Genomic DNA, 24,452 nt, shown 5'->3' with positions numbered 1-24,452 from the left:
ACTTTGATCATCTGATGTTTTGCTGGCTATCTTGACCCAATGAGGTTTTGGATCCCAGGCCGAACCCAAACGTTCAGCCCACGACTTCACCAAAACGGCCCAGAACAAATAATTCACCCAAAGTATGAAACAATATTTTTTTTTTACTAACCGAAAACCATCTAACTCAACATGTCATTTGAAAAGTTGAATGGGCGTAAATCTCATACCATCAAAACAGTTCGCACCGCACTAACGACAAGATTGGTCAAAGCCCATATGGGTAGAAACCAAGAAATGAGACAAACCCACGAAACCAAGATTTTACAAAAAAAATCTCAACTAATTAGTTCTTCGAAACCTTGACCTCAGGCACAATACTCCCCAAATCCAAAGGAGAATCAACCAAACTATTGCCAAGTGATTTTGCGTGAAGACTAACATAGATATCGTGATAAAGAAGTGATTTATATCATGTTTAGTGATGCGTAAGCCTTTGGGGAGGACAACTTGAATGCATATTCTCTTGGTTGACGACTTTGGTCTACTTTCTAAACTCGAACAGCAAATATTTCTTGGTCATGTCACTACAAGAAAGTGGATCATTTACGACACTTTAACAAGACGGTTATATAGAAGCGCTGACGCTTCTTTCATTTCACGGCGCTTTTTTAAAAAGCCGCCGTTAAAATATTTCACATTTGTGATGCTTATGTTAAGTGTCGTTAAAAGGTTGATATATCGGCGCTCTTTTTCAAGGCGTCGTCAATGCCAAATAATTTCGCATTATTCAGATGGCGCGAAATATATCGTGGCGCTTTTGTGTAACACGTCGTTAAATTTTTGCCGTTTCTAACAATAACCGCCATTATTTATTTTCTAATTAGCGACGTTAATAAGAAATGTTGTGAAATGTTAATATGATGGCGCTTGATGGTATAAGCGCCGTGAAACTAATTTCCCCCTTTTTTAATAAGGATTCAAATCTTAATTAGGATTAACATACGTAGAACTCAATATGAAGCAATTAGTATAGTATATTTTATATTCATAACGTTATCCTTAACATATAGATATATATATGCATATATATATATATAAATGTGCATATATTTATCTAATTAATAATAATATATAATTGTGTGTAATTTGTACAAAGATGAATATATACATTAAATCAATATATACTTATATATTAGGTCTAGTTAGGTTTATGGCCACGATTATCAAACCATAGACATATATAACCCTTAATGACTAAGAATAAGTTAAGGTTTCAAAATTTCTTAGTTTAGGGTTTAGGGTATATATTGTACTATATATTAATCATGAGTATCATTTTAAGGATAATATAAAATTTTACTTGAAACATCACAGTAATTCAAATATTACCTAAATGTTTAATTTTGTAACATATATAATTGGGGTTTTAGTGTTAGGACTTGATAGGGTTTAGGGTTTCATATGAACAGGAACGACGCTTATTTACGAAAACGCTAGAAATATCTGTAATGTACTAGTGCTCGACGTAAGCGTCGTAATTTAAGAAAATAAAACGACGTCGTTTCGTTGAATTTGTAATTTACAAATTAAATATAACGACGCTTCTATAATCAAACGTCGTAAATTTTACTATTTACGGCGTTTATGAAACACCACGCCGCAAATGAGTTAACATCAAAACAACATCGTTTTTTTAATAGATGTAGGCAAATCCCTGAAGGTTTACTCGACACAATTCACACAGGTAGAGACTCCCTCCTCTGTACTCCGTCTTCCGCCCCACCGCACTCCCTCTTATACCACCGCACTCCATCTTCCACCACCTGCATTACGTCGACACAAGCACACACTTCACTGTACGATTCTTGAACTACTTCGACCACAAGAGCACGAACACTCCACCTCGAGATGATTCTGGTACTTCATAAGGTATGAATTCCTATTGTTTTTCTTGCTTTAAGAGAAGAGCACTAGATATATGTGGGTTCAAAAGTTTCAATTGAGTAATTTGAGTTTTCCCTTTGGGTTTGTCAGATTTGCAAGCGTTGTTGCTCGAAAGTAGGCATCTTCTATGAAGCCTATCACTGCTATACTGGAAAGAAAGTGGTTCAATTTTTTTTTTCTGAGTAAGGTGGGCATACTGTTTTGGTTGAGTTAGTATGAATATGCAATTATAATGTAATGGTGTTTTGGTTGGTTGCCTTGGAAACATTAGAACAATGATTTTAGGTTCTTAGCTGATGATAGGTTTGTATTTTTCTCCAATGCAATGAATTCACATACTCGTTTATTTGCGAAATGAGGCTTGAAGTTTGAAGTTTGTTGTTAGTTGTCTGCTACCATAGAATTTTGGTTTGTGACAGAATTGGCATTAGTGCTCACAAATTGTTCGACAAAATGCCTGTGCGATGCTTGACCATTCTCATTTCTGTTATTTCGACCTCCTTGGGTGGCATTCAAAACTCTCTTTTGTTTGATACTTGAATGTATCCCTTCCACATTATCCAAGTTTTTTCCTTTTTTTTCCCCTTTTTTGAGTTCGTCGCTTCAAGTTGGATTATGCAAAGACCTATTGACAATTGCTTTCGTTTGTCCTTATAATGTAGGAGTTTTGTGCATCTATGTGTATATGATGTTACCTGCTTACCTTAGTTTGATAACCTACACCTTTGATTCCTACTACTCGTGGGATCTTTTATTGGGTTATAATCTGAATCATAATGCAATGAATAAGTGAATTGTTTTTCTAGTTGATGTTGAGTCAATTCACTCTTTCGCAATTGCCTAATTTGGAGCGAATTGTCTTTTCATCAGAAATTATAGCTTCTCAGTTGATAATTGTCTATAAGAAATACCATGTTTAAAGAGAATGTGTTCATTTGAAAATAAATATGCAGTTCCTTTTATTCTTTATGTTTGAAACTTTATATGTACGTATTAGCGTTATGTTTGAAACTTTGTTTATGTGTGAATAGATGACCACATTGGACAAAAGTTGGATGAATATTGACAACCGTTTGGACCCTGATTATATTAGGGGAGTCGAGCAATTCCTTGACTTTGCTTTTCAACACCCAAGAGTAGGAAATCTCATATATTGTCCCTGTAAAAAGTGCTTCAATGGACATTTTAAGGCTAGAGAGAATGTCAAGGAAGATTTGATCATAAGGGGCATAATTCGTAGTTACACTTTTTGGAACTTCCATGGCGAAGAACGGCCTACTACTGTGCAAGTTGAGCATGATGAGCTTGGGCTTGAGGTGGAATGTGATGAAATAGATGAGTTGATAGCAGATACCAGGTCTTAATCTAGAGATTTTTGCAGACCATAAATATGATGCGGATAATGCTAGAAGTAATGTGTCGCAAAATGAGGCTGAACAAATTTACAAGGTTCTTGAAAATGCCAAAACTACATCTATTATGATTGTAAGATTTCATTACTCTCGTTCATCTTAAAACTTTTATATATTAAATGTGTTGGGGGATGAATAATAACGCCTTCACCATGTTACTTAAGGAGTTGAAGAAGGCTTTTTCTAGGGGTAAAACACTATCGAAGTCATATTATGAGACAAAAAAGATTTTCCAAGATCTTGAGCACTCATAAAATAAGATAGATGCGTGTGTTAATGATTGTGTTCTATTTCACAAAGAACTTGCAGATGCAGATAATTGCTCCACTTGTGGAGATTCTAGGTGGAAAATAAATAGTGGTAGAGGTTGTGATGATGAGGATGATGATGATATATATTCTAATTCTTGTAAAAAGAAAACGAGTATCCAGAAAGATATTACGACACTTTTCTCTTAAATCAAGGCTTCAGAAAATGTTCATGTCTTCCAAAATTGCTTCTGATATGTGTTGGCACCATGACAATCACATTAGATATGGCAATCTAACACATCCGATAGATTCAGAGGCTTGGAAACATCTTGACCGATTGTATCCTGACTTTAGTTTTGAACCACGAAATGTGAGACTTGGATTGGCAAGTGATGGATTCAATCCCTTCGGTAACATGAGTCTATCATATAGTATGTGGCATGTTATTCTTATACCATATAATTTGCCTCCATGGATTTGTATGAAACAGCCAAACATGATTTTGTCTCTACTTATTCTAGGAGAGAGAGCTCCTGGGAATGATATTGATGTTTACCTACAACCATTGATTGATGAGTTGAAGGAATTATGGGAAGAAGGTGTGGATACATTTGACGCATCCAATAAGACAAGCTTTCGGATGAAATCACCTTTGTTATGGACTATTAGTGACTTTCCTGGGTATGTAGTTCTCTCAGGATGAAGCACCAAAGGATAGTTAGCTTGTCCAATTTGTAATGTGCAGACATGTTCAAAGAGATTAGTGCATGGAAAGAAACAATCTACATGTGTCATCGTAGATTCTTGCCAATGGATCATAAATGGCGTGATAACGAACACAACTTTGATGGCGAGAAAGAAAAAGGATTATCACCGAAGATGTTGTCGGGTGATAGTATGCTCGGACTGATGGTAGACATGGGAGAAATAATATTTGATAAGGCAAAAAAAAAAGTTGCAGGAAGCAAGCATCACAATTGGAAGAAAAAAAATATATTCTTTGATCTTCCATACTGGAAAGATTTGCTCATTCGTCACAATTTAGATGTTATGCACATTGAAAAAAATGTGTGTCACAATGTGATTGCAACATTGCTCAAGATTTCGAGAAAGATAAAAGACAATCTAAATTCTCGTCTTGATTTACAAGAATTGAATCTCAGAGAAGAGCTGCATCTAATTGAGAAAGATGAGCACACTTATCTACTACCTCTTGCTCGTTATACTTTGTTGTCTGGTGAGAAGCTTTGTGTACTACAATTTTTGAAAGATGTCAAGGTTCCATATGGTTTTTCTTCAAATATCTCTAGGTGTGTTAACTTAAAAGAAAAGAAGTTGATTGGCTTGAAAAGTCATGATTGTCATGTTCTTCTCCAATGATTACTACCACTTGCTATTCGAGGCATATTGCCAGATGACGTGTGTGATGCCTTGATCGGCGTAAGTAGTTTCTTTGTTGATTTATGTTCAAGAACACTTTGTCCGAAGGAACTCAAAAGAATAGAAAGACATGTTGCATTAACATTGTGTCGTTTAGAGATGATATTTCCACCATCTTTCTTTGATGTGATGGTGCACTTACCAATCCATTTGGCATATGAAGCCAAGATAGCTGGGCCTGTTCAATACCGATAGATGTATCCCATTGAGAGGTAATTGTAATAATTTGTTATTCAATACTCAATGATTAATGGTGCACTTATTAACTTATAAGTTCAAACGTAGGTACTTCTTGCACACATTGAAGTCTTATATTCGAAATAAAAATCGACCAGAGAGATCAATTGCTGAAGGGTACATATTAGAAGAGTGTATGAATTTTTGTTCGAGATACTTGCACGACATAGAAACAAAGTTTAACAGAGTTCCAAGGAACTTTGAAGGTCTTGATACACGACAGCATGATGCTCTAGCTATATTCTCAAGGAAGGGGCGTGCTCTGGGAAGGTCAGATGTAAAAGAGCTAACCAATCGCATTCATATTCACATTCAAGAAGCCTAGATCTTATACATCTCGACAATTCTCAAATTGGTTTGAGACTCAAGTAAGCGTGATTTTTAGTTTTAATTGTTTTAATTTTTGCTTTGATTCATAAATAAATAATTTTCCTGAAATGATTGAAACTTTTATTTATATAGATGGATGGATTATGTAAAAGGACAAGTGATGAATCACTTGGAAGAATTGCGCCATCTATCTCATGGCCCTGACAAAATGTTAATGGCATGGAGTGGTTATGTTGTTAATGGCTTTAAGTTCCACACAAAAATGAGAGAAGCTAGGCTAAAAACTCAAAATAGTGGTGTGGTTGTTAGTGGAGATAATGGGGCAGATAGATTGAATTATTATGGAGTTTTTATTGACATAGTTGAATTGCAATATCTTGGAGGAAAACCTGCTGTTTTATTCAAATGTGATTGGAGAGATATACATAACGATGGCAGAGGTATTGATAAGGACAAACATGACTTTGTTAGTGTCAATTCCATGAGAATATTAGGGACAAATGAACCTTTTGTATTGACAAGCCAATGTGAACAAGTTTTCTATGTTAGAGACAATGCATGACTAGAATGGCTAGTCATAACAAAAGCCCTTCCACGTGAATTTTATGATGTGGTAGAGAATGAAGATGAGGCAATTATTGATGAAACAGATGCATTGCAACCTCTTATACCAAGGGATACATCGTTCTCTTATCTGTCAACAGATGATGTTGATCATGTTATATGGAATAGACCTGATTTGCCAATGGAAACAATTACATCGTCAGAAAGTACCAGAAATACAAAAAGGAAGAGAAAAAGAAAACATTAGAGGTTAAGTATATTTTTTCTTATTCTTCGTCTTTGTCCTATCCTTGTATGCACACTTAGTTTAGAATACTTGCCAACACATAAATTTACTTTATTGAACTCAAACTACTTGTCCTATCTTTCAGGCATGACATCACAACAATCAAGACCAATTGAAACATCACCATCATCGCATTCAAAGTAATATTCTCCACATGATACTGGAGCAACCTCTTCTGGTTTGTTTTTAATTCAAGCATAGTCTAATATTTAATTGGATCTTTGATTTATATGTTGGCATCAATGGGAAAAAAATGGAGGGACTTCCGTTATAGGTTGAAGAAGGACTTCTATGATAAATACGAAACTGATGAGCAAAGATTGGTAGCTCAACCACCTATCATCAGTGAAAGTGATTGGAATTGGTTCGTGAAAGAATATTGGGGGAAAGAAAAAGTCTAGGTGATATTTATTCTCTTTGGTTTTTGTTTGTATAGTATATTTTTATATCTTACATTGATTTAATGGTAACTTATTTATGCAGGAGATGTGTCAAAAAAAAATAAGGAAAATCGAGAAGTTCAACAAATGCTCCATCTCACCGGTCGAAAATCTTTTGCATCGATTAAGCATGAAGAGGTAAAGTATATATGCATTTCTAAGTTTAAAGTATGGAATATCGATTAAGTACACAATATAATGTATGACGACTAACATATGTTGTTTTCCTATTGTTACTAGACGATAAAGAGGGGAGTTCGACCTAACCGCATTGAAATGTTTGAGCTTGGCTATGTGAAGAAAGATGGATCATATTCAAACGTATTCACGCAACAAAAAGTTGTATGATTTATTTTTGTTTTCCTTATTGTTGGTCCTGTAATATCCCGTCCCAAAATAAAAAAAAAATAAAAAAATTAAATATACAATAATAATAAATAAAATTAATAAATTGGATTTAGTTATAAAAAGAATAAATTGTAGGGTAAAAAGAATTATTGGGAGGATTTAAAGAATATTTAAGTTAAATTTAGGGTCAAATAAACAAAAGAAATAATAAAATAATAAAATTAAAAAAAAATATTTAAGTGGGTGAAGGTCTGCGTGGAAGTCAATACAAAAAAAAGAAAAGAAAAGGGGGGCATGCACTCATTTGAAATCCACCACCACCACCACCACCTCCGGCCAGCCATTTCTAGTGGCAGTCCGGCCACTTTTCCGGCCAGTAAGGGGACCCAAGCTTGAGACCTACAACCACACTTCATTAGAGAAGGATTTAGGTAAGTTTGAACTTAGGGTTTGTGGGTTTAAATGGGTTTTGGGGATGTTAATTCAAATGGAGTTTTTCTTTGTTTACTAACTCAAAATTAGACTCTAATTTTCTTATATTGTTAGGTACAAGTGTGATTCTTGAATCAATTCAAGAGAAAGCTTGAAATTCTTGAGTTAGTGGAACCAACAAAGTTTAAGGTAAGAGTTAGTGACTCAAATTGCTTTAATTAAGGTTGGGGTAAGATGAAAATAATATTGTGATATGAATTTAATTGTTTAACCTTAGAGAATTTAGGTAGAAAATGAATTTAGTGAAAATGGGGATATTGTGTGGTATGAAATGTGAGAATTGAAAGGATTGGTGAATATGGAAAATTAATGGAGATTATTGTAATGAATAGGTTAGGGAATTGGCGTGACGTGTACTTTGCTTTCTTGGTGAGGATTGCGTGTTTACTTCGAGGTAGGGATTTCTCGCCCTTTTATTTCGAAACACTTTCAGGCCACCGAATTGCTTGAATGGTAAGCTTTGGTTTCCGCCTCGATCATTTCCGAGGGGAAACAAGCCTTGCATGCTTACCATTGTTTCCTTTATATAAATGCTACTCTGAAATGTTATTGTTGAATATTCATAGCCCTTGAAATGCTTGGTCATAAATCGGGCATTATGTGATTCTTCATGCATCATGATATATGAATGTTTCTGTATATATATATGTTGCACAAATGGCATGAATTTCAGGAATTTACATTAGATGCATGGTGGGTCCCGAGGATGGTCCCGGGCTCACGTTAGATGTTGGATGTTATTTGGGCACGTGCGTGGATGATGGATAGGAGCCTTTTGATGGTCCTAATCCATAGGATTCCCGTAGCGGTATTTATTACTGCACGCTGGATAGTTATTTGATGCTAGACCAGGCGTGGCAGGTTGAGATATCACCGTGGGGCCAGCGGTGAGTGGTTGCGACCACATGCGTGCCAACCTTCTCTCTAGCGGTTTGAGATTGATGAATATGCGATTGTGGTATTGATTGGATGCTAGAGAGAGAGGTAGTGCGATGGATTCTCGTCGGCTTATCGCCGCAGGGCGGGAATCCGATTCGCCGGCTTTGGTGTCATTGGTGAGGATATGGAGGTTCGGTTGGGTTGATCGGGTGCATTAGTTTGCATTGCATTTTGTTGCATTAATTAAACAATGTTTCTTCTCCAACCTTATTATTCTTTACTTGTCTTCTAGTATTTCTCCCTACTGAGCCTTCTGCTCACCCTATCTACTTTCCCTCCCCACAGGTGAGACAGGATCTAGTGCACAGGCTGCGAATCAGCAGGAGGACGCGTGACGGAGGTGGCCTGGACTTTTGTGGTTATGTGACACTTGCGTGTGAACTTATATATATGTATGGTGTGATGTTGATATGTTTTAGTAATTTATGTACATTGATGTATGGTGTTGATTTTGTTGGCCGGGAGTGGTGGCTGTAGGGTGTGTTTGATGATGATGATGGGATATGTGTTTGATGGTGGACCTATGGGTCGGTGGATGTTGATGATTTTAGAAGTGTTTTTTTGTCTTTGTGTGTGATCTGATTACAGGTGGGTTTCCTCAATTTATGGGGAGATGCTGCCGAAATTTTTGGTAAAGTTTACATGGTTTATATTGGTTGGGATGTAACGTGTGACATACACGCGGTTGTGTTTGGTTTGTTGGGTGTTTGTGTATTTTTTCCTTTTCTTCACTCTCCGCGGATCGGGGCGTGACAGGTCCAGTTTAATATTTTTATTGAATTATAAACTATTGATGCCTGTGTTTTTATATAGGAAGATATGCGTAATCTGATCTCGAGCGAGAGGAGGGATTGAACTCCTTAGACGACGAGCACATCTTCACCCAAGTTCTTGGGCCGGATAAACCTGAGTGTGTGCGCTGTCGAGGACATGTAGTGACACCATCTTCTAAAGGTTTTACCAGTATGTCTGGATCCTCTCAAGCTATCCAAGAAGCAAAAGGAGCTGTTGAGATTGCACAAAGTGAAGCTGAAACGACAAGAAAAGAACTAGAAGATTATAAGAGGATGTCGGATGAGAGAACGAGAAAACGGAGGAAAATGTGGCTAGGCTTACGCAGGCTTTGCTGAGATTTACAGAAAGGGACAATGGTGATAACCTTTAGCATGGTAAGTTTAACTCTTTTTTTTCATAGGAAGAATAGTATATGAGTGCTTGAGTGTTACAACATTCAAGTGGTTGTAGTAAGTCCTCTATATGTGGCATGTTTTCTTGAATCAACTGTTTTTTTCAGCATGTGCAAGTGCTAATCATTGTTTGGATGGATTGGTTCCGTATGAACACTTAATTGTTTTATGTTCTAGATATTTGTTATTTCAGTCGAAATAGGATTCAGAAGATATTTCTCTCTAATTGTTTATACTCTTACATGATTTATCAAAGGTTTTTGCTTCATTCCATATGTTAATGTGAAAAGTCTATCAGCTCTGACTGTGGCTGTTGATATGCAAATTTTTTACCCAGGTTTGCCTGCAAGCTGCTTTGCGCATTAGTTGTTTGACTTGTCTTCGAGTGCAATATGAGCATATGTTTAGTTCTTATTTGCTTTTACGTTAGATTTCTCTTGAATGAGCATATTTCAGAATCTTGTCCTATGCATTAAGGTCTTGTATTTCTCCATTCTTGTCTTTCAAATATGTGCAAGTGCTAATCATTATTTTGATAAATTGATTGCATTTTTTTTCCCAATTGTTAACTTCAATAATTTTTATTTTTTCTCCCTTATCCATGTATGTTGTTGATTCTGAGACTTGGTATTATTATTTATAGGTAATGGTTAAAGTAGATGACTGTTTGGTGATGAAAGATGGGGAAGGGTGTTGCTGTGCTCAATTCTCTACTTAACATTGTTGCACTAAGTTTGGCAATACAATGAAGGTTTTGATTGCTCCTGAGCTAAATTTGTTATTAATGGAACCTTTTTATTTTGTCTTTAGATTAGTTGGATTGAGTACAAGCCAAGCTTCTATGTATATTTTGGTGTGGATAGTGGAAGTGTTTGATTATGTAAAACTATGATAATTGTTTTCATGTCATGAATGGAAATATGGCATCATTAGTCCACTTTTATTTCTATAGGGCATTTTCATTTCTGTCATGCATTTGTTTTTCTGAAGGGGGTGTGCATAAATAAGCTCTTATGGTTGCAGGGGCATTCATATACGACGCTTTCCTAACCGCCGTAAATAATTTAAATATTATAGTTTTTAAAAATTTTATATATTAACAGCACTACTAAAGCGCCGGTATATATAACGTATTAAAAATAAAATATTTTTGTGACTCTTTAAAAGCGCCGTAACATATCAAAGAACGACGCTTCCCTATACCTGAAGACTAATCCTATTGTTGAGATACAGAAGCTTCTTCTTGATTATACTACGCTTAAGTAAGCGCCGTGAAATTAGAACTATAGCGACGTTACGTAAAAAGCATCGCTATATTATTAACGACACTTGTTTTAACGGCGCTTGTTCGGCGTTTTCTAAAGCTTCGAAAAATACTTTTTACGGCACTTTTTCGTTCTTAACGGCGCTTTAAAAGCGCTGGTGAAGACATCACTGTTGTAGTGTGTCTCGAGAACCTTATCAGTCACCCCTTCCATGGGACGCTTCTTTCTTTGCGTGTCAAACACATCCAATTAACCATAAATTATTCATTTGATGGCTATTAAATACACCAACAGGTACTGCCACCAATCGTAGTCCCTTTATTGGCTGTGTCATATCAAAGCAAACAAAATGTGAAGTATATAGTGTGAACCAACATGTTCCTCACAGAAACAGAAACCCCAATCCCAAACCCTAGATTGGTGGCATAATAATAAGAATAATGCTTCATCCATCCAAAATGTGACCCCCCCCATTTAACCCCCAATTAATGTGGAGTGTTATATGTTAAATGAGTATTTATAATCAATGACTATTTCACATGTCACATAAATTTAGGAGTGAAATGAGAGTTTTATTTTGGATGGATGTCCAAGAATGTAAATCATAACCAGTGGAAGAGAGTAAGCAGTGTGCATTCAAAAAGTAAAGAAAAAGCAAGCGCTGCTAATATGAACTATGCTACTATTTTAAAGCCTAAGAGGAAGAAAATGATCATGCATTAAGTATTTCTAGTGCATCCAACTAATAGGAAGAAAATATTTGAGGATACTCAAAAATGGTCCTGGAAAGAATGAACAGGTTAAACCAAAATTATTGGGAACGAATACACTCCGGAGATGACACAGGAGTTGTCCTATCCAAATTGAGCAGGCCAAATATACCGGCCAGCCATACGAGCATGATGTTATCAAGATATAATTATATGAATCTTCCAACAAACATGCACACTTATTATTAGCCAATTCTAATAATGGACTTGGAGAAGCAAGACCTTGCTTGGCTGCTTAGATGGAGTTTTGGGAGGGGCGGTAGTCAGTATGGATGTTTTGGGTTGATATACAAAACCCCTGATTTCAAGGTTTTGGGGAGTTAATCACCAATTGTTTAACACAAATAACGAAGCTATCTGACCCTTCCCTCCCAAAACCCTCCTCTCAAGTAGGGTTGTTACTCTCTACTAAAACCCCCAACACCTACTTCTCCCAAAATTCCTCAAAACTCATTCTTCCCAAAACCTGCATCCAAGGAAAACATCCTGTACCACCTTAATTTTTTTTAATGATAGATCCAATCTTCCGATATATCACAAAGCGGAGAAGATCATTCTAAAACTAACATTGCAAAATTAGGATTAAAAAATGTCATAATTCCATAATTGTCAGTTCCTGGGCAACTTACTCAGACACACATCTTTAGAAGCTATAATTCACTGTTTCATAGAACTACATCATGGAAAGATGCGTCATTATGCATGTCGTGAGGAAACTGAAATATATTATGCTACAAAATTCTTCCTTTGAGGAAGAAATAGGAAAAAGGAATCCTTGAACCTTAAATGCAGCTTCAATTCACTAACAATAATATATCATCAACAACAAAGTTGTTCACAATATTCAAATTTAATAATGGAGCACACACCATTTCTCTAAATCTTATTAGCTATTCTAGTCATGGAATTGGGTCAGTAAGAGAGGGAGACATTCTATACCACCTTAATTTTGTTTCAAAATAGATCCAACCCTCAGTTATCTCACAATGCATATAAGAACAAAAGCGAGTAAAATTCAGGTGAATGACTATCAAGATTTTGTGACTCTTCACATCCATTGCAATTTCGAATGCAGGACGACCATTATACATTTATATATTAACTCAAGAACATTGTCATTTCAGTTTACCCCTGCAATACAATCAAGCACACATCTTTAGAATATATATTTCATGGTTTCATAAAATTGAACCAAAGATGCGAGCTTCTCCTGCTGTTGGGAAACTGAAATGTTATGACCTTGAAAGAAAGGAAAACGGATTCTTGAATCACATTGTTAAATTCTCCAACAATAATACATCATCTGCAACAAAGTTGCTCACAACATTCCAATTTATTAACTTTGGACATCACCGCAATCAAAAAAGTGTTCTTGATGGAGAAACAAATTCAACTTATAAAATATTTCATAGAACATAGAAAAAGAAACTCCAATAATTGATTGTTTCCTAATTGAAACCTCGTTTCTGGTAACGAGCAACCTCCTCCTCATTAGGGAAAAAACCCCATAAGCCTCCTTGCAGAGTTCTGATACTCGTACATGAACCCTCCCATTGGCCCTATCAACCCTCCCGTAACCATCGATGACCCTTTCAAGTCCGGTTTAATCCCTAGTATCAGAAAAGCACACATATTTCAAACTAAGCAAATCAATTAGACATATCCGTATATGCAATTTGAAATATAGCGAGAGAATACCGGAAAGATAGCCAACGGTAACAGAGACGCCGCTGATGGTTGTAAGACGGAAGTAATCGACAGTGCTAAATTTTCCAACGACCTAGGTGAAAGGTGGGTTGTGATCTATCACCGGTTACTCCGGCTTTGCCGATGCTGTGATGTCTGTGTTCATCCTATCTGACCACCAACGCCGTCAAAGCCACAATCTCTCGATTTTTTTTGAAAGACTCTTGATCCTAGGTGGACGTAAGTTTTGGGCCCGGATGGACTTTAATAAACTTCAAAAGGCCTCTGTCTTGTCAATAAATTTGGGCTTCATTTTGGGTTTATTATGTAGGAGAAGTAAAGCCCATATATGTGTACGTAAATGTAAAGGTGACAAAACTTTATCCGGTCCAGATAATCGAATTTGTCCGACTCGAATTAAATCAAGTTTGAACATAACTTATATGTCCAAAATCCGGGTCTAAACACAAAAATTTTGTCCAGTTTAAAATCGGGTTCGGATCCAACACATAAATTTTTTTCTGATTTACTTGTCTAGACTCTAACCCGGATTAGGTTATTGTTCGATTTACTTGTCCGAATTTAAGCCAATTTGGGTTTGATCAATTAATTACTTCCGAAATCCAATCGGGGTTAGGGTCTAGACATGCAAATATTTTGTAGACATGTGTTGTTATCTGACTCGGAACCAACCCGTAATCCATTTTTTTCCACCCCTACGTAAATATTGATGAATAAATTTCTCCAATTTTTTTTCATTGACTAGCCTTTCGAGAAAATGGGATAAGCTAATATATATGTGTACATAAATATCCATGATTTATTGCACGCCTAACCTAAAACTCTATGCGTGTGTTCCCTTCAAACTTTGAAACTAAAAAACAAATGAGAAAAAAGAAAGAAAGAGAGGGAGATAGTGATAGAAGAGGTAGTGGCTTCATAAAAGAAGCATCCAATCTAGCACTGCTTTTCCATCTGCAGCTTTCTTTTTTCTGCATGCCATTCCAATCCAAACACTCCAAGACAACAACTAAAATACATAATTGTTTATATATATAAATATATGAGACTATGAGAGAGAGAGAGAAGGGAATGTCAGTGTTTTTCTTTGTCATATATATATTATTGCTATTGTTTCAATCAACGACACCATGAAAGTAATCCTAAGATTATTCCCTTCCACTTGTAGTCCTTGTCCATTTCCCCACCTCAAACAAATTAAGTGGAAAACATTTTAGAGGAATTGAAGGAAAAAGACCATATTATATTCCTCCAAGCACACCCTTCCAATCTACAAAAAACCAAAACATAGTCTTGGAGTGTAGTTACAGAGCATTTTCTACTTTAGCATGCAGCAAATGCTTCTCTGACTGATAGATTGATTGGTCACACTAGTCCTTTCTTTTTGGACTAAGCAGCTTGCTTATCTGCCGATTCTCATTCCCTTTCTTTAATCATTTGGAATTCTATGGGGAGACTAAATATGGTTTACTATGCTTGTTCCAAAAGGACAATCTTAACCATTCCAATACTTACTATAAATACCCCATTCATTATAAGCCCATATTAGACAGCAAATTTAAAATGGGAAGGGAAAGACAAGAAGAAGCAGTTGTACTTCAATCCTCCATTGCTTTATTGCAAGAGAGATTTAGGGAGTTGCATAGAGTGAAGAAGGAGAGAGAAGAAAGAGAGCTCTTGAAGTTGATGATGATGCTCCCTGATCATCATCATCATGAGCCTTTGGAGTTCACTGCTCCCACCACTTTGTTTTTTCAACCTGAAAGTGACAGAGTTCTTCTTCCTCCAAAGCCTCCTTTAATGCTATCTCTCTCCCTCTGGCCATACTCACAGCAGAGTGGCAAGCATGATCATCTTCAGCTCCTGGAGGCAAAGCCAACATTATTCAACGACAATTTGTTTTCAAATGAGAAAGCACCCACTTTGTTGAGTAAAGTTGATGATTTTGATCTTGAAAGCAACGATGATGTTGACACCTCTCTTCATTTATAGCTAGGCTGATGATGATCTCTATGTATAAACACATATATATATATATATATATCCAAAATTTTGGTCTAGTTGAACAAATGAAGTATGTTCTTGTGTTTTATTATTAGCAATGGTTTATTTACTTATATTATGATAGTGTATTTTTCTCTACCATGAAAGCAGAAGCAAAAGGACCATATATTTAAGCCAATCTCTTGCAAGTATTCAAAGAGTAATTCATTAATTATAAATCACAAACTGTTATTACTTCAAGTCCATTAAATTACTTTTTATAACAATAATGTCACTGGGACACTAGGGAAGCGAAACCCTTGAATTAAGCAAAGCAATGACTATGGTGAGGGAGCCTTAATTAGTAATGTCCATGGATGGAGCTTCTTGGCCTTGGAGAAACCGAATAAGTCTTTGGAGGAGATCTTACAGTACCAGCGACAGGCGCTCTATCTATTCTTCTATTGTTTGAGTAGTCATCATTTCCATACTTAATCACTGAATCAATACCATGGCACTTGATCATCATAGAGTTGACACAGACATTTGGTGTAATCACTTGAGCATCATTAACATAGAAATTGGACTTGCCATGATTTTGTATCTTGATCATCCTGTCATGTAACCCAGATGGGACTGTGGTTCCTGTTGGAAAATGAATCAAGTCACTGAACTGAAGAGTCATTGTCATGGAATGACTAAGCAAGAAGTCTTCAAGGTGCTCTGGTGAAAGTGTGAATTTGGAAAGCTCTCTGTCTACGGGCATGAAAAAGGTCAAGGAGTCCTCATTGAATATTTGGTGTTGGGTACTGCTATTGTTGTTCAAGTACATTTGGAGAATAACTGCAAATCCATAGAAGGATTGTGTTCTCATGTCTCCAACTGCTGCTTGCATATCTGTGTGGTTGAAACTGTGTGATTGGGACACAGAGAGAAGGATCAGGAGCAGAAAACAAAGAAAACCCATTTGAAGGAAGTGAAGAAGTAGGTTCTTGACTCAAAAAAGGACCAACTGTGGGAGGATTTTATTACATGAAGTTGAGCAGATTAGCTTGGAAGTCGTTTAGACATGAGGGAGTGCTTTTCTTGGAAATTAGTTTGATGTCAAATTAATTAATATTGGTGTGAATTATTGAAACTTGCAATACCAAGAGCATCACAATTAAAGATGTGTAATAAAAAAAAAAAATATATATATATATATATATATAAATTCAGCACTCTGATTGTGACACTAGGTCACGGCCTACCCTGCACAAAAATTCTAGATGAAGTTTTTGATAGGAATAAATGGACATGATTGATACTTTGCTTCTTGAAGAGGATCATCTTGATGCCCTCAAACTTTGAACAAGTGAAATAGTGCTGCAAAGCACTTTGTCAGAGAAAAGGAAATTAGCATATGAACCAATTGAATGTTATATGGTTCCAGAATTGGAAAGAAGTTTACTGTCTGATGCCTTCTAGATAGACTTTCAACTGTTGTCGTAAGATTTAAGGAATGAATGTAGATTGGAATCTAACTTTTTTAAAGGATGAAGACATCTTTCATGTCCTCCTCGTCTCTTCAGCAATAGAAATAGAGCAAACTGCTAATATATATATGGTGATATCAGTATCCATTTTCAGGTATAGTGGCTTCTGTCTGTGGCACAATGTTGTCTCCTTCGCTGAGGATTACGATAGCTTTGCTCTTCATTACTTCAATTCCTCAGAAGTCAGGTAATATCATCGACCATGGAAGCATACAAATGTGTCTTAACTATTCCGCTCGCTCTATACCTTATTGACGTTAATTTAATGAACTAGTCAATTATTTTCTACTGAGCAATTAGAACAGTTCTATTGAAATTAATCCTACTTTTTTTTGTTGATTATAGATGGGCAGTTTCAAGAATGGTGCATAGCTGATAAGCAAACCCCAGATGAAGAATTACAAAAGGCCCTTGATTGGGCTTGTGGAAAAGGTGGAGCAGATTGTAGGAAAATACAGGTGAACAAACCTTGCTACTTTCCAAACACTGTGAAGGAACATGCCTCTTATGCTTTCAACAGTTACTATCAAAAGTTCAAGAAAAGAGGAGCCACTTGCTACTTTAATTCTGCTGCCATGATTACTGATCTTGATCCAAGTAAGATAATCAATGCAATTAAAAAATATGGACTGAACTGCTAACAACAATTGGCTTATGTCTTCATTCCTTTGCTCATTTTTAACATTTGATTGCACTTTGCAGGTCATGGCCCATGTAAATTTGATTAACTTTCCTGAACAACACAACAAAAGAACTGAAGATAACTACAGATATTTTGGGAGGAGGATTTGAGTAATATTGTTTCAAGATGTATGAAACAATACAGATCTATGCTTTGCAATTTCATTTATGGTTTTGAGTAACATTATCTCAGTTTTATAGTAAAAGGCAATCGGTTCATTTTCTTAACTTTGAAGGACAAATCATGAGTGTTTCTTCTTGTTAAATTAATAACAGTAACTTAATGTGTTACAGTTTTTGACCAAGAATTATTACTTCGACTGTGCATATTATTAATAACCTGGCATTACATTTTGCAGTGTTTTGTGTACCAACATATAATGATTAGCCAATCATGTTGTGGGATTCCTGGCATGGAAAATAAATGATTTCATATTGTAGACATTTATAGAGGATGGGAGAGTTTCATCGCTTTCACATTGATGACATTTTGAATGTCGAAGGCTCAGATATCTCCTATGATCCGCCAAGGATGGGCAATTCTCAATGTGACCTGCAGCAAATTTCTTCTTGTCTTCTTCATATCCTTATACACAGTACTCCCCACCCTTTCTCCCTTGAAGTTTGGGATAAAATTGCCATATGCTAGACAATGATACAATTGGGAAAAAAAAAAAAGACTTTAAAATTAGGATGTAAAGATCAGGATTTGGGCACAAGATGTGAGAGAGAGAGAGAGAGAGAGAGAGAGAGAGAGAGAGAGAAAGGAGGGAGGGAGGAAGAGGAACGAACTTATGTTTTTTAACCCAACTTAAATGTTATTATTGGAAGAAGAAATCAGAAAGAGAATGAGCAAACGAAAGCACTAACCTCTCTGAAGATGCAAACTATGCATAATGTTGAATAGACCTTAAGCAGTTGCTTATGTTAGTGGAATCAAGTAGTCTTTTTTTTTTCCCCTTTCTCTCTTAATCTCTTTTGTTTGATATGGTAGTGGAACAAAGTAGTTGATAATGGATAGTGGTAGATGGATTGGCTCAGCACAAATGAATCTAATTTTTCTAGTTTACCACACCATCATCTCGTCAGTATCATGATTAGATGTGAACTCAAACTTACCTACCTCTAGAGATTAGAGAATGGCCTACCACAGAAGAAACCCAAATCAAAAGATGACAACTTTAATCATTTTTGTATGGCTCTGTGCTTTCAAACAGGGACATCTCCTATAATCAAGTAATTCATTTGTTCTTTCTAGTATCGCCGGGAAAGAGATATGGGTCATGCTAATTAATTCCAACCACCATCTCATTCAATGGCGATGAGGAGTTAAAAAGACTCCCCCTCCCGCTTATCTGACCATTCTTGGGACAAGTAACTGTTGGATCTTCCAAGAAAAATAGCTCATTTAAGTTTAAAACCCTTTTTCTCCACACCACGTATTATTGTCTGTGCACTCAAGCCCTTGAATGGGATAATACCACTTTTACACATCGAAAGATAGTCAGTGTTTCAATTTACACACCGTTGTTTTAAATGTTTTAATTTGGTCATCCATTGATAAAATTGTTTCTCGAGTAGATTTTTCCACTTTGGGGCGGTCAAAATGCACATGTGGCAATCAATATTTGGACAGTCAACGTGCCACTTGTGCAGTTTGACTGCCCCCAAAGTGAGAAAATCTACCCGAAAGATCAAGTTGAAACAATTTTATCATTGGTGATCAAATTGAAACATTTTAAACAATAATGTGTAAATTGAAACACCGACTATCTTTTAATGTGGAAAAATGATATTAACCCGCCCTTGAATAGTTAATTAGCTAAATGTAGTCCTAAGTGTGAGAATAGACCCCCATTAAATGCCCTTTCACAATGGGTTACTCTGGGTCTTCTCCCATCAAATCCTCATCCACAAAATTTTAGGAAATCTGAAGAAAATGTTACATCCCAGATCCCACTAGAGAACAAAACAAATAAAAAATGGTTTTGGTCGTCTCTATTTAAGCGGGAGACACTTGTGTCAATTCAGTGCAGTGTGATCTTAGTGAGTGAGGTTGGTGAGCTCATCTCTCTTGGGCAAATCCCTACTTCGGATTTTGTGGGTGGTGTGTCTTTAGGGGGAAAGATGAGTTATTTGAACGTTGGTGTTAGTCCTGGAAATGTAGCAGTCTACCATGGGTCCAATATGAAGGTGATGGATAGGAGGGTGAGGCTTGCGGAGTTGGTCTTAAGGTGTTTGATATGTGGTCTTGCACTTGTTGCTGCCGTGCTCATAGGTTCAGACACCCAAGTTAAAGTAATCTTCTCAATTGAGAAGAAGGCCAGATTCGTAGACATGAAGGCTCTTGTGTATGCTCTTCAACTGGCTCTTTATGGGGATTTTTTTTCAACATCTTCTCCCCGATAATCATGAATTTCAATCTCACATTCTCACTTGATGCAGATTTGTGGTTATAGCCAACGGGATAGCTGCAGCCTATTCTTTGGTTCACGCAGTTCGTTGTGTTGTTGTTATGGTTAAAGGCAGTGTTCTGTTTAGCAAGCCCTTAGCTTGGGTCATCTTCTCCGGGGATCAGGTATTGGGTCTATGAGCTATTTGTTCTCTTTGAGCACTTTCCCTGTTACTGGATAGTTAACTTCCAATTAGGACATCCAAGAGTAATGAACCAATGTCATAGACTCATAGTTTTTATTTGATCATCAGAAGATTGATTAAGAACCAGTTTCACTGTTCTTCGTTATCATATCGGATGCTTGATAATTAGGTGACTAGTCATAAATACCAACCTAATAAGACATTCACTAGGTTTGGTTGGACAATCGCAATGAGAGAATATTTTGGATTATATCGAATGATTTGACTTATCAAACATGAGGTACTGTTCACTGTCCTTGGTTCATTGGCTACATTTAATGTTGCCATTAAGTGATCTCATAGGGTAGTTGGTATTGTGTGTTAAAGAATAGTACTGTGAATTAATGCTACAATAGGAACTTGGGTGTTGAAACTTTGAAGTTCAAACCATAATTTCATGATGTGGGACCTTCGTCCTTTCCTTGCCCAAAAATCCAAAATGCATTGCATGGATTCTGTGTGGAGAATGGTCTCTGATGAGTGAGTAAGTTTCACTTACAGAAAACAATATCATTGGTGAATTTTCTGGGGAACTTTGTGAGAATATAATGTAATCTTGATTTTACCTTTGATTATCGAACTTAGACACAAATAGCTTGGTTTATGTTCCCCCAAACCAGGAACAAAGTGGATAGTAGCTTTTAGTTTGTAATAAGAATTCATAGCATTTGTTATTGGCCTTCATTAATGTATGTGTCCTGGGAGAATCTGTGTCCATAACCCAATTAATATGTTAGGATTTTAGTTTGTAATAAGAATTCATAACATTTGTCATTGGCCTTCATTAATGTACCTGTCCTGGGAGAATCTGTGTCCATAACCCAATTAATATGTTAGGATTGACTATGGAGGAAAGGACCCCATTTTACATGACATTGTCAAAGGCAGGAGACAGGATCTCCTGGCTATTTGAACAATACAACTGTTGTTGCTATATCAGAAAATGAAAATTTTTGCTTTATGCCAATGAAGAAGGAATATTGTGACCTATATTCATTTGTTAGTTTAGTGCAATGCATTAGTTCAGTTAGACTTGTTACCACTGCGCCTGTTAAAATTCTTGGAAGGGAACTTGCTTTTTTAAGCTTAAGGTGTTTATGGTAGTCAAAATTTTGTCTTTGGTTCAACATGGTTGTTTGCATGCGCAAAAAATAGGAAGTATTCTTTATGTCTAAATCTAGTGCCCTGGGACGAGATTGCAGATTTGCTCTTGCCTAACACGGTCAGCCTGATGACCAAAAGCTTATGCGTAAGCAGTTGTGTATGCTAGCTACTTATATATATATATATATATGAATCCACATATGGGAAATCTCCCACAAGAAAATGAAGCATATGAATTGATGGGTCTTCGAGGGGTTGGGACTGCAGAGTGCAGACACCAATATTAGGGACATTATTTGGTAGTTTAAATATCAATTTAGTAAATACGGAAGCCTTTGTTGAACGTCAATACCATCCTATTAGTTGTGAGCAATCCAGAAATATTATGGTTCTCATATCCCGAATAACTCGATAAAAATGTTGTCATATCGATCTGCAGGAAGTTGCAGTTGTGATTGACCATGTCTATGCCTTATTTCCAGAGTTGAATTTGGTTGATATCTGAAGTGTGTAATGCATCGATCCACGTGAACTTGGTATTGCAGGTGATGGCATACTTGACTGTGGCTGCAATTGCAGCTGCTGTACAGTCATCCATGTTTGCAAAGTTTGGGCAACCAGAATTACAATGGATGAAGATATGCAACATGTATGGGAAGTTCTGCAACCAAGTTGGGGAGGGATTAGCAAGTGCATTCTTAGCCAGCCTTAGCATGGTAGTCCTGTCTTGCATCTCAGCTTTCAGTCTCTTCCGCTTGTACAGCGGCAGCAAGAATAAGAATGTTACGAGGTGGTAGGATCCGATCAACTGCCGTATCCATCCACGATGTTCTGCACTCGAGGGGGCATGTTATGTTACATATGAAAACGATTGTACGTGTTACACTAGTTTTGTAATAAGGCAAGGGTACGTATCTTCTGCAGTAATATTTATTTTTTATCATGCTTATTAATCCAGTTTCTTAACTAGAATCAAATTCAAGAACACAGAAAAGAATACAGTTTGAAGCAGAGCCAAGGAATCAAACTTTCTTGCTGTTATAAGCTTGAACATGTGGTGTTGTGCAGCAGTGCAAGTGAATGAATTTAGCTTGATCACAGTCTGGATCGAAAACGAATACCATGGGCCATCTTTGACAGTCCAGCTCCAGCATATATGATGGGTCAATCCAGGACCAAGTTCATTTACTTTGCATGTTGAGCTCCGTTAGCCCTTATAGCATTTTGACATTAAAAATGGTTGATGTGTCAACTAATATATGACATTGATTTCATTTGAATAAAGGGAAATTTTATCTACACATCATATAAACATTATCTTTACATCACTTGTTAATTTTTTATAATTTATATAAATATCCTTATATACAATGACATATTAGCCCTTAAACAAATTTAACACAAACAAATTTAAAATAAATAAAAAAAACAATTACTCTCTCATCTTTTTCTCTAAAACTTTATTCTCTCATCTCTCCCTCTCTTACCTCTCCGCTCTCACGTACGGCGTCAACACAAACGACAATCCTTCCTCAAACCTAGAACTCCATCATCATCCTCCTCTCATAATCTCCCCTCCTAGCTCCTAGATACAGTATCCCATAGCATGTCCATATGTACTCGTCTTTCTTCAACACCCTTATACGCCTCTACTTTTCCATATCTTCCGATTTTCCTGTTTGTTTGCTGGGAAAATCTTATAATTTAAGAAAAAATTTGCCCAAGTTCTTGACCGATTGTGGTCCCCATTTCCTCTATTTTTCTTCTCTGCTTTCTCGGAAGACAAGGTGGTGGGATAACGCTTTTTCTCTCAAACACATGAATTTAAAATTAAGGCACATAGAATTTAAAATTAAGAAACACTTGCTTATACCAAAACAACAACGACACCATAACGATCTCTCTCCCTCTTCTGATGGTATATCTCTCCCCTCTTCTACATTCTTTGAGCCCTAATTCGTCACAGATTTAATTGTCATCCGTCGTACCCAAACACTGCAACTTTCCTGCATTGAAGAATAATGAGCTTCCAGGATTTGGAGGCCGAGAGGCCGTTGGCTTCGTCAAGGGGGGGTTTGATCAACGGCAAGCAAGACGTTACTCCAGCCGTGGCCTCCGTATCTTCCAGATCAACACCACCGCGTCGAGAGGAGTGAGTGGGGTTGAATATGGGTTTAGAGAGAGAATGTATGTGTAAATTTAATAATAAAATTATAATATTTTACAAATCAAGGGTATAGTTGTTTTTTCACTATAATTTTGTGTGTAGATTTATAATTTTTTGGTGTAAATTTATCATGTTCAAAAAATGGTGTAAAGATAGTATTTATGTGGTGTGTAGATAAAATTTCCCTTGAATAAAATATAAATGAGGTGTGAATAATGACATGCCTTTAAGCTCAATAAGAACCCAACCCATTCTAAAGCCCAACAAACATAAAAACTAAAAGAGAAATTTTATTTACACACCATTAATCTATTATGTTTACACCACTTTTTTTTTTATCAGAAAGAAGCCATCTCATTCAAGAAGAAAAATTGACATTAGATGATACAGAGTCGTCATTTATAATTGAAACCAGAAAACTAGGACGTTCTTCAAGCCAAACTCTGAGGCATAGTGATAACTCACCAGGCCTAACGAGGCCGCCACCTCTCTAATAGATTCTTGGAAGTGACCAAATGAGGCCATATGGTATTCATTTGAATTTAAGGCAGCAACCAAGATGGACGAGTCAGTCTCCACTTCAATATTACGAAAACCACACTCCTCACAAATTTGTAAGCCCTTTAAGATTGCCAGAACCTCAGCCATAATAGGTTCGAAGGTAGCTTGTATGAACTCAGAGAACGCCAGCATCACTTGACCATCTTTATCCCTCAACACAGCACCCACTCCAACAGCCCCCTCCGCCTGA

The 24,452-nt window shown here is 36.6% G+C and overlaps 2 protein-coding genes, 1 long non-coding RNA gene and 1 pseudogene across 4 annotated transcripts; 3 read left to right on the top strand and 1 right to left on the bottom strand.

The window, feature by feature from the left end:
• Positions 1–7,522: 7,522 nt before the first annotated feature.
• On the top strand, positions 7,523–10,771 carry LOC119989799. Of its 2 annotated transcripts, none has more exons than XR_005465898.1 (6): positions 7,523–7,665; positions 7,781–7,855; positions 8,059–8,120; positions 8,951–9,005; positions 9,479–9,834; positions 10,496–10,771. It is a non-coding gene; the product is annotated as an uncharacterized LOC119989799 (long non-coding RNA). The 2 variants fall into 2 exon arrangements; XR_005465897.1 differs by having other exon boundaries at positions 8,951–9,057.
• A 2,362-nt stretch (positions 10,772–13,133) lies between these two features.
• On the bottom strand, positions 13,134–13,739 carry LOC119989876 (annotated as a pseudogene).
• A 3,470-nt stretch (positions 13,740–17,209) lies between these two features.
• LOC119990042 (PLASMODESMATA CALLOSE-BINDING PROTEIN 5-like) lies at positions 17,210–18,086 on the top strand. The gene is made up of 3 exons (XM_038835860.1): positions 17,210–17,299; positions 17,458–17,709; positions 17,815–18,086. The coding sequence occupies exons 1-3, from the start codon at positions 17,233–17,235 to the stop codon at positions 17,838–17,840; spliced, it is 345 nt and encodes a 114-aa protein (XP_038691788.1). The 5' UTR covers positions 17,210–17,232; the 3' UTR covers positions 17,841–18,086.
• Positions 18,087–19,670: 1,584 nt separating this feature from the next.
• Positions 19,671–22,511, top strand: LOC119988644 (CASP-like protein 2B1). Its single transcript, XM_038833759.1, has 3 exons — positions 19,671–20,144; positions 20,239–20,371; positions 22,080–22,511. The coding sequence occupies exons 1-3, from the start codon at positions 19,921–19,923 to the stop codon at positions 22,329–22,331; spliced, it is 609 nt and encodes a 202-aa protein (XP_038689687.1). The 5' UTR covers positions 19,671–19,920; the 3' UTR covers positions 22,332–22,511.
• Positions 22,512–24,452: the final 1,941 nt, after the last annotated feature.

Source organism: Tripterygium wilfordii, chromosome 21 (assembly GCF_013401445.1).
Source record: "Tripterygium wilfordii isolate XIE 37 chromosome 21, ASM1340144v1, whole genome shotgun sequence".
NCBI classification, from domain to species: domain Eukaryota; kingdom Viridiplantae; phylum Streptophyta; class Magnoliopsida; order Celastrales; family Celastraceae; genus Tripterygium; species Tripterygium wilfordii.
This window is presented reverse-complemented; position numbering and strand designations above follow the sequence as displayed.